General features: G+C 53.2%; 1 protein-coding gene across 1 annotated transcript in view; it reads left to right on the forward strand.

The window, feature by feature from the left end:
* Positions 1 to 10313, forward strand: part of SNTG2 (syntrophin, gamma 2) — a 74437-nt gene that overhangs the window by 30857 nt on the left and 33267 nt on the right. The window contains exon 8 of the mRNA XM_010848438.1: positions 5013 to 5140. Within this exon, the coding sequence (XP_010846740.1) occupies positions 5013 to 5140 (128 nt within the window). The remainder of the gene's footprint in view (positions 1 to 5012; positions 5141 to 10313) is intronic.

Consider the following 10313-nt stretch of genomic DNA (forward strand, 5'->3'; position numbering starts at 1 on the left):
CCTGGGGAACAGGGAGATCTGCCCACGGTCATGCCTGCTCATATTCGTGATTTCAGGGGTGGTGTGATCGCGGGGTGCACAGGTGGAGCACTGGGAAACAGGGAGGCATGCCCATGCTCGTTCCCAGCTCATATCCATGAATTCAGGGATGGTGTGGTCATGGGGTGCTCAGGTGGAGTGCTGGGGAACAGGGAGGCCTGCCCACATTCCTTCCGAGCTCATATTCATGAGTTCAGGGGTGGCAAGATCGTGGCTTTAAGGCAGCATCCTTGGCTGACACTCACCCCGTGGAATTTCTCCCTGTCGGAGCGCCACTGCACCTCCACTCAGGCTCTCCAGCTCAGAGACACCAAGGCGTCTCCAAGGTGTCTCAGGGTCACTGCTCCACGGGCTGGTGGGTCACGCTCGAATGTCTCAGAACCAGGGTTGCCCTTGGTTCCTTATTCCCTGCGCCTGTGATGGCATTGTAAATCAGAAGGAAGCGTGTTTTGTCCCCACCTTCCTCCAATGCAGGAGACCCGGGTTCAGTCCCTGGGTTGGAAAGATCCCCTGGAGAAGGAAATGGTAAACCACTCCAGTATTCTTGCCTGGAGAATCCCATGGACGGAGAAGCCTGGTAGGCTACAGTCCACGGGGTCGCCGAGAGTCGGACACGACTGAGCGACTTCACCTTCACCTTCTCTGAAATCGGCTTCTTGGGTGGTGATGGCAGGAGATGGTGGCATGGCACCTGAGTACCCTGGGCTGTGTCAGGGGTCAGGGGAGCTGACAGGTGCAGCCCAGGGCGCTCCGCCCAGATTGGGAAGCAGCCTCCTCACTTCTCCACCCTTAAGCTGATGTCCCATCTGGGGCAGAAGTTAGACTCATGATTCTCTAGTTCCTGCAGGCTCTGAGCTGTCTTCTGATGACATGGACTGGCTCACAGAGTTTTAGCCTACCCAGCACTGGAGCGGCCTGATCCATGACTGCAGCTCCTAGACGTCTGTCTGGGCCCACTTCTCTGGTGTCCATCAGGAGGGGAAGCTCCAGGCTCCTGCATCGCTGGCACTGCCACCGTTTTCTCCTAGACCCAGGCTCAGAGCTGCAGGGGGCAGGCAGCTTGTGTCCTGCAGTCTCCAGGGATGGAGAGAGCTCGGAGCTGACCCCAGACGGGCTCCCTCTCTCCTGGGCATCCCTGACCCGCCTCTAGAGTGAGCTCAGAGCTGACACCAGACGGCTTCCCCCGCCCCACCTCATCCCTGGACCCACCTTTAGAGTGAGCTCGGAGCTGACCCCAGACGGACTCCCCTTCATTCCCAGGCATCCCTGGGCCCGCCTCTAGAGGGAGCTCAGAGCTGACACCAAAGGGCCTCCCCCTCCCCACCTCATCCCTGGACCCACCTTAGAGTGAGCTCAAAGCTGATCCCAGACAGGCTCCCCGTCTCCCTGGCATCCCTGGACCCGCCTCTAGAGGGAGCTCAGAGCCGACCCCAGATGACCTCCCCCTTCTTTCCTGCCAGACCCACCGTCTAGGAGGCTGTTGAGCATCACCGAAAACCCACTGATCTACAGAGACCTGGTGTCTTCCTTTAGCCTCATGGTTCTTGGGATTATTCAAAGTATTTTTCTAAAGGAAACCCCAGGAAAATCTGACACGAAACTCTGGGCTTGTCAGTTGCCTCCAAGCGAGAAGCGTTCCAAGGCAGAGGAAACAAAAAGCCTCCTATATATAGTCTAATGCCAGATGTGCTCAATGAGTTATGAAATGCCGCCTGTTTTATAAAGGAAAATGTTGCTTTTCTTAGTGGGAAATTGCTTTTTATCCTACATTTTTAAAAGTAGATTGAAAATGATTTTATAAAATAACCATATTCCTAAGCTTATTTGAATGTTGCTTACTCTATACTGGAATCCATTATGACATTTTAATTTTTTTTTTTAGCATGGACCATTTTTAAAGCCTTTGTTGAATTTGTTACAATATTGCTTCTGTTTTGTGTTTTGGTTTTTTGGCCATGAGGCATATGGGATCCTACCTCCCCGACCAGGGATTGAATCCGCATCCCCTGCGGTGGAAGCGAAGCCTTAGCCAGTGGACCTCCAGGAAAGTCCCCAAACAACGTCTTTAAGTGGTGGTTTCGCAGGGTGGTTCTAATAACTGAATACTGATGCATGTTTGTGTTGCAAGTTTGAATCAGTGAGAAGAGCAAACCGCCCTCAAAGAAAATGCACAAAAACACGGTTCTTAATGAACTCTTACACCATCAACATAGTGTGTGAGTTCAACTAGCCGTGATAAAATTCAGTGAAAACTGGTGACTGAAGACATGCCCCAGTGTATGAGAAATCACACCTATTTCTTACACAGCAGCAGCAGTACATGCAGGCAGAGGGGCGTCCCAGGAAAGCCAGCATGAAATCCGTGGCACAGGGGTAGACCTGACGCTTTCAGTGCTGTGCTCGCGTGACCTCGAAAGCAGGGATGTCACCAGACGTCAGCATGCAAAGCAGAAAGAGGACCCTTGGTGGCGATTCATGGAGTCTGCCTCACACCTCTGGTCTTACAGTGCCTTTGCCTTTGAGCTACTGGCTGAGGACTTAATAAATAAAGAACGTTCAGAGGACACCCGCGCGCAGCCTCTAGTTGCTGGGGATCCAGGCTGCGTCTCCAGAGGCCACAGTGGACAGTCCTTCCTGCCCCTCCCAGCCCCGGTGGCCCTGCGTCCTGGCCGGCGGCCGTGTGGCTCCCGGGTACACCTTGGTCTTCACAAGGCCCCCGCTCCCCTGTCCGGGTTCTGCCTGTGTCCCTCGGGTAAGGATTGATGCCACCATGTTAGGGCGCCCGGACAGTCCAGGGTAAACTCGTGTCACAGTGCGTCCACGCGTGCGTGCTCAGTCACTTCAGTCGTGTCTGACTTGGCGACTCCATGGACTGTAGTCCGAGAGGCTCCTCTGTCCATGGGGTTCTCCAGGCAAGAATCCTGGAGTGGGTTGCCATGCCCTCCTCCAGGGGATCTTCCCGACCCAGGGATCGAACCCAGGTCTACTGTGTCTCCAGCATTGCAGGCGGCTTCTCCACCCACTGAGTCACCTGGGAAGCCCCCCATCGCAATACCATTAGTCTAATCAAACCTGGAAAGACTTTGTCCAAATAAGGCTCCGGGATGGGACCTGCTGGGTGTTATCCCGGAGTGTCAGCTATTCGGCCTGAGACGGTTGAACGCTCATGGGGAGTTTGGCCTGAAAGGAGTCATCCCTGTATACAGCTTGCTGGCCTTGTTGGAATTTCATTTTGCTTTGGAGTAGAATTGATTAGCGATGCTGGGAGACTTTCAGGTGCACAGCAAAGTGATTCAGTTACATGTGTACCTGTGTCTGTTCTTTACCGAATTCTTTTCTGGATCAGATTGTTTCGGAGTGCAGAGCCGGGTCCCCTGTGCAGCAAAGCAGGGCCCAGGGGAGTGGCCCCACAGAGCTCTAGTGTCCTCGTGTCCTGAGCAGGTCTGTCGTCGTGTAAGAGCACAGCCCCAGCCCCACCCTTCCGCCAGCGGGCCCTGCGCTCAGCAGGTAGACCCTTCCCCAGCCCTCACAACAGGCAGCACAGCGCTGGTTCTGGCCGCCCCCAGGGCAGGGCCTTCCTGCTGCTCTGGGCAGGGTCTGGGGTTGCCGCCCTGGTTAGTGGCTTTGCCTGCGCCCTGGGGATGTGCACCTTGTTCTGTCCGCCTGTCCCTGAGCCGGGACGCCTGCCTTTGTCACCGGAAGCCACAGCTGCTCCAAGGATGCTTCTGGAAAGGGAGGCAGACAGGGCTGCAGCTGTCCCCTGCCGGGGGGCGGGGGTTGCCGCCAGCCCCGCCCGCAGGACCGGGACAGACCGTCTCTGACCCTGTGGCTCACTGGGCACGTGTGGGTGTCACGTCTCGGAACATGGTTGTTTGCGTGGCTTCATTCAGCCTTTCGAGCATCTTCCTGATAGCTTATGGTCAACGAAGTGGGGATTCATGATTTCTGAAGAAAAAGATTTATTTTCAAGACCAGGGACCACGCTTGATCACTTGAGAGCTTTTTATGTAGCAGAGTTTTATTAAAGAATAACAAGGGACAGAGAAAGCTTCTGACACAGACATCAGAAGGGGGATGGAGAGTGCCCCCCTCACTAGTCTTAGCAAGGGAGCTGTGTACTTTTTCAGTCGGTTATTACAATAAATCAAAAGAGGGTCTCAAGGTTGTAAAGATCCTACCAGACCCACTCCCACAATTTACATGTTAAGATGACAGGATCAGTCCATTCTTAAGAAGGAGAAACGTTGTCTTCAAACAGATACATTGTTGTTACATAGCCATTGGTACAGAGTTTAAGATAAGTTGTTTTGTTGTGTAATCATCAGCTCTGGGCTTAAAGAAAAAAAAAACGTTTTATGTGGCTAAGGCTAAGGAAGGTAGAAAAGAAAGTTTGTCCTTTCTTCCTCCTTGAGAGCTCCGATCCCTTTCCTCTCCTGGGGGACCCTGAGCTTCTTATCCACCTAAGAATTAATTCTCACTCCCCTTACCCTCAGGCCCCACCCTCCACCCACCCCCGCTCCTTTTGGACAGAGGCTGAGAGCTTTGCCATTAACTAATAAGCTAGGCTTGTGACCACCTGTTAGCATCTTGGCAGCATTAATATGTATGAATCCCATTCTGATTTGACCTTCTGGCTGGGGGAGGCAGCTCACAGCCTATCTGACTCACAGCCTTCCTCAGGGCCCCAGATTCCTCCCAATGCCAGTCTCTGCCCTCAGCCTCTTCCCTGTGACTTTTCTCTCTTTGGTGCAGTATTTTGTTTAAAAAATAGATGAAGAATATAGTTTACTTTGACCTAGAAGGGCGCTTGTTTCTTCCCAGAGCTCTGAGCGCACACGCACTCTTGCTGCGGCCGAGACGCGTTAGATCTGAGTTTGCAGACGTGCTGTCAGGGCCTGTCAGCCCCCTCCCCACCCTGTTTTTGGTGCTCTCGACTGATCCTGTGACCCTTGATTCTCGTCTGTTCTGCACAGGCTCCGTCCTCGCCTTCCTCGCCTGTAGCTAATGAACCAAAATACGAGAAGCGCTGGCTAGACGCCCTGTCACTTCCTCTGTCCATGGCCCGAGTCTCAAGGTGCAGAGCTGGAGCGGACACGTTCAGGTGTGTGACCGTGGTGTGGAGTGGACGCGCCGATAAACCCAGAGGTGCATGTCCTTGTCACCAGGTGAATTCAGCATTTGCAGAAATAGTAATCATCGTCTTGATAGTCAAACACTATCAGAGCAGGAGCCGACTTGTCAGGAGTGGGTCTGTCTAGCAGTGACTGTTGCTGTTTCCTCTTCTGAGACATGGTCATTAGCAGAAGAAATCACATCTCCAGTTTCAAATGTGAGCAGAATTAGACTGAATGTAAAACTGAGCTCTCATCCAAGGTGGATCCAGTTCCAGAAACGTCCTCTCAGCAGCCCTCTGGGCCTCATTTCCTTCATTAATGAGAAGTTAAGAAGGTGAGTAGAGGCTGGGTGAGCACAGGAAGAGAGCTTGAGGTTTGGAAACAGCCCTTTCCTTGATGAAACGCACCTGCCTGTCATGGCCGCTTTCAGGTAAACACAAGGCTTCTGCAGGAGGAAGGCCCCCAGAAGGCCCTACCCCCTGAGTCAGCCACACGCCCCTCCTGTGCCTGAGATGTGCTGTCTCTGCCCACAGCAAACCAGAGGCTTCCCTGTGGTTTTAAGAAAGCTTGTTGCTGTTGTTTTATCATTAAGTTGTGTCCGACTCTGTGAGCCCGTGGACTGTAGCCCTCCAGGCTCCTCTGTCCATGGGATTCTCCAGGCAAGAACACTGGAGTGGGTTGCCATGCCTTCCTGCAGGGGGTCTTCCCGACCCAGGGATAGAACCCACGTCTCCTGCATGAAGGCAGGTTCCTTACCAGCTGAGCCACCAGGGAAGCCCTTGACAAAAGCAAATACATCTTACTGGCTCTGCTGACTTTTATATGAGCAGGAAGGGACACAAAATAAAATGACTAAAATTCTGCCTTTTATGGTGTGTTTGTCAGACACACAGCAGTGCTGAAGTGGCATCTGGAGGCTGAGCGGACGTGGGTCCCCCTGCCCTGTGACCCTCTGACCCCACCTTAAGGGGAGGAGAGGACAGGCATGCTGCCTGAAGCAGCCTGAGTTAGTTCTGTGGCTCCTGGGGACCCTCGCTGCAAGACCTGCAAGGAACAGTTTAGAAGTTGCAAACCCTAAACCAAATGCTTTTTAAAATCAAAGGCTCTCAACTACAGCCTGGGAAGGATTTTGAGGAGATCCTTTGAGTGGATAAAAATCAGTGGGATAAGCAGGTCAGAGGTCAGCGCCCTGGGGTTCCAGTTGTAGGACCAAAATGTGTCACCACCTCCTGCCTTTTCTGAAAGCGCAGTTCAGTTCAGTTCAGTTGTTTAGCCGTGTCCAACTCTTTGCCACCCCATGGACCGCAGCACGCCAGGCCTTCCCATCCATCACCAACTCCTGAATCCACCAAAACTCATGTCCATTGAGTTGGTGATGCCATCCAACCATGTCATCTTTTGAAAGTTATTTGGCCAATAATGGTTGAGTTTCCTTGGTTTTCTGAAATTTTTTCCCGAAGAGTCTATAAAAAGCAGATGCATATTTAAACCCAACATTTGAAATTTGTTCTGAAATGATAAAAGTCAGTTTTAACAGTTGTGACTTTGCCCCCAGGGCCTGCAGGGGTATCTCTGGCCAGAGGGCCTCTGGCACCTGCTCGCTGTCGGGAGGAGGTTAGAGTCGGAGGTTCTCAGGCACAGTGGGAGCTAGGCTTTTGCTTAAGCATTGTGTCACCATTAATGGAGGTTAAATCATTGAACACACAAGACAGAAAAGGTGCCTCCGTGAGAATCTGGGGGAGAACGTCTGGATCGAAAGGAAACCAGGCATGGAAGCAGCGCAGTGTTCGGGTAGGAGGTTCGCTGACGCTGAACAGGCAGAGCTGCCCCCCGTGCTCCCAGACCACGCGTGCAGACACTGGGAAGCAGCCATGTGGCCTCACAGGTCACTGGGCAGCAGCTCGTGCTTCTGGCTACCAGGCAGTCACTGACACATTCCTCTGACTCTGCATGTAGAAAAGCGTGCTTCCTAGTGGGCCTGACGTCCGTGAAGAAAGCAAGAGACTTCTAAGCAGGCTCTTCTCCGTTTTCTGTTGCTACAGTTAGTGCAAATTTAGCAAAAGTGCAGTTTATCTTCTCACAGTCTCCACGGGCCAGCTGGCGCGTGTGCTGGGGTCTCTGCAGGCTGGCCTGGGGTGGGGCCAGGCTGGGCTCTCACCTGAGACCAGGTTCTCTCGGGCGGAGGGCGGCATTCAGTTCCTCGGGTTTGGGGGCTGGGTCCCCATCTCCATATGCGTTCCAGCTGCGTGTCCTCCTGCTTCTCAGGCAGCAGCAGGTGACCTCTTGTCCTGGGCTCCTGACTTCCTGTCTCTGACCCCAGGCCCGATGGGAAGGACTTGAGACCACATTGGGCCAGCTAGATAATTTTCCTAATTTAAGGACAGCTGACTTCCGATCTTAACTGTAGTAAGTCCCTTCTGTACGAGCAAGTTCTATTTCAAGAGCAAGTTCTTAAGTCGAATCTGTTTGTGTAAGCCCAACAGAGTCAGCCTAAGGTACCCAACTAACACAGTCGGCCAGATCATGCTGTAATGTGATATGTTTATAACACTTTTCACACAAATAATACATAACAAACACGCAAAAATGAAGAGAGCGTTTTCGATCTCGCGGTTCAGTGCCTGGAGAAGTACGGCAGTATGATGCGTCGGCTGGCACACAGGAGCTGAATCTGCTGAACAGGGGAGAGGGCGACTGGGTGGGGGGCGGTGGAGCTGGAGGACCCGCAGCAACAGGAGACGGGGGACGAGCTGCAGTTCCACCCCGCCTGGGGGGTGCGTGGCCACGGCTCTGAGGTTTGCATCCTGAAGGCTCGCGTGTAGGAGACTTACTGTACGTTTGCAGAGCCCCATCAGCAGCACAGAGCTCCATGTCCAACAGAAACCTGGGCTCGTCGCCCTGCGCTCGGAGGCTGGGAGCCCCGCCCGAGTGCCCACGTGTTCAGACCCGGGAACCTCGGTTCAGGAATCTGTCCGTTGAAGATGCTCTTAGCCTGGCTCTGCAGTTGCGTCTGGTCTCACGTGGTCCCCATGACAAGTCCAGTTTAGGTGCCCAGACCTGGGCTAACAAGGCGCCCACCTAGTGCCTGTATTTCAGAAGCTGAGGGGAGGGACCGTCCTTAAGAACAAGGGAAACGTGTGCTTTAGAGACGTCCGTGGTTGGTCCAGCCACGCGCAGGGGACTTTAGATGCTCTGAGGCCTGGGCCTCTGGACTTGGGTCAGTGGCTTTACCCCCGGAAGGGCAGGTGGTGTGGAGGAAAGAGCGGGTTTGGAGGGAACCAGCTCTTATCCTGCTTCATCTGTGGGGCTCCTGGGGCCTCGGGACCCGCACAACTCGGGACCCCCGCCTGACGGCCCAGCAGGCGGGAGACACGGGAGTGCTCCTCGAGCGGGCGGGAGACACGGGAGTGCTCCTCTGCTTCCTACGGCCGTTTTATGGAGAAAACGTGAAATAGCACAGGGTTTATCGGAGCTTTTAAACTCCTTCAGAAGTGTGCCGACAGCTGTGGGTTCGTTAGCGGTTTGTGGGGCGAGGAGTGCCTGATACAGGAGCAGGGAGACAGTCTGAGCGAGTCCCACGGCGTCTGCGTGCCCGCCCGCTCTGGGGGATTCGGTGCCCAAGGCGCCGCTCCTGTGGTTCTGCCCAGATGAGCCCTGCCTGGGTCCCTGCTTCACGGTGGCCTCGGGAAGTGCAGGGAGTCCCTCCCTTTGCTCCTCTTTCTAAGGACAGAGGAGGGAGGGAACTAAAGCGTGTTGGTTCTGTTTGTCCCGCATCTTCCGTGTTTGTGAAAGTACCAGAGATCTGGCATCTTGTCACTGACAGTAAGACCCCACCTGGCTGTGTCGGGAGGGTCGTTGTTTCAGAAGAAGGAGCGTGGATGGGACCCAGGGGCTTTACGGCAGCCGCACTGGGACAGACTGCAGATGAGCGCAGTGTGAAGAGCGATGCTGGGAGTCAGAAGGATCCCCCTGATGCCTGGTTTGCTTTGCAAAGGATGGCTTCATGTTTAAACGCTTGTGCCAAGCTCCCTCCTGTTTACTTGGGAAATCCTGAAAGCACGGCTCACTTGGTGGAGCAGAGCTGGGGAAATAGCGTCCTGGGGGCTGTAGGAGTCTCCACAGAAGGAGGGCCTTCTGCAGGGTGGGGTCCTGTGGGGCTCATAGCAGGGTCAGGAACCCAGGGCCTGCTCTGCACTGGGGCTTGGAGAGTGGGCCCCTGTGCTCGTGGCTGAGCTTGCCTGATCTGGGTGGGTGCAGGGAGGGGGCTCTAGGGGCAGGGCCTGGGCAAGGCTGGCCTCGGGACAAGGTCGTGATGGGTCACGGGGGTCCTCAGCCGGCTTCATCCAGAGCTGAAGAGTTACCTTCTGGTGGAATAAATATGAAAACATGTTTAAATATCAATTTACTATGCAAATGAAACTGAAGGTTGAAAAGGGAGAAAGTATCGTGACCTATAAATCCGTTGCCAGACAACAAACTCGCCTGTTTCACAAACGCGTCTATTCAGCTGCTTCTGAGTCTAACAGGCTCTTCGTTTAGATGAAAACCACATGGATTAAGTAGTTAAAAGTCTGGACCTGAATTTAGAGATAAAGGCTAATTCACAGTGGGGAAGCTGGAGGGCGGTGTGGATAAAGTGTGTGGTTTTCAGGGGAGGAGTTGTTCGGAGCACTCACTCCCCAGCGCAGACTACACTGTTTCAGGAAGTTTGTGTTTTCGGCCAGTGGTTCAGGTTTTCCTAGAAGATAAATCAGAGGAGGACACTGAAGTAGAACTCGATGGGGCATCTGCTTCCTCATGGCTCCTGCTAGAATATTGCACTGGGTCAGTGGGCACTCCTGTTAGAACAGAAGTGTCCAGGGGTTTGAAAGGTTTGCTTCATAGAACTGAAAGCCTTCAAAGGCTGATAAGTGCCTCCTGGACACAGAAATCCTGATGGAAAGATGAAGAAGATGGAGAGAAAGATGTGGTGTTTGTGTCTAATTTCCTTAGCTATAGACTCAAACTACAGGTTCTATTCAAAACAGCTGTAAAAAGAAACCTTTAAGACTTAAGAGATCCCAGTGATTTAGCCACCTATGAATCTTTTCGAATGTGTTCTATTTTATGATACTGAATTATTTCTCTTTTCTTGATTTAAAGCATTTTGAATTTTGTTCA

The sequence above is a fragment of the Bison bison genome, unplaced genomic scaffold (genome assembly GCF_000754665.1).
Source record: "Bison bison bison isolate TAMUID 2011002044 unplaced genomic scaffold, Bison_UMD1.0 scf7180017864266, whole genome shotgun sequence".
Lineage (NCBI taxonomy): Eukaryota > Metazoa > Chordata > Mammalia > Artiodactyla > Bovidae > Bison > Bison bison.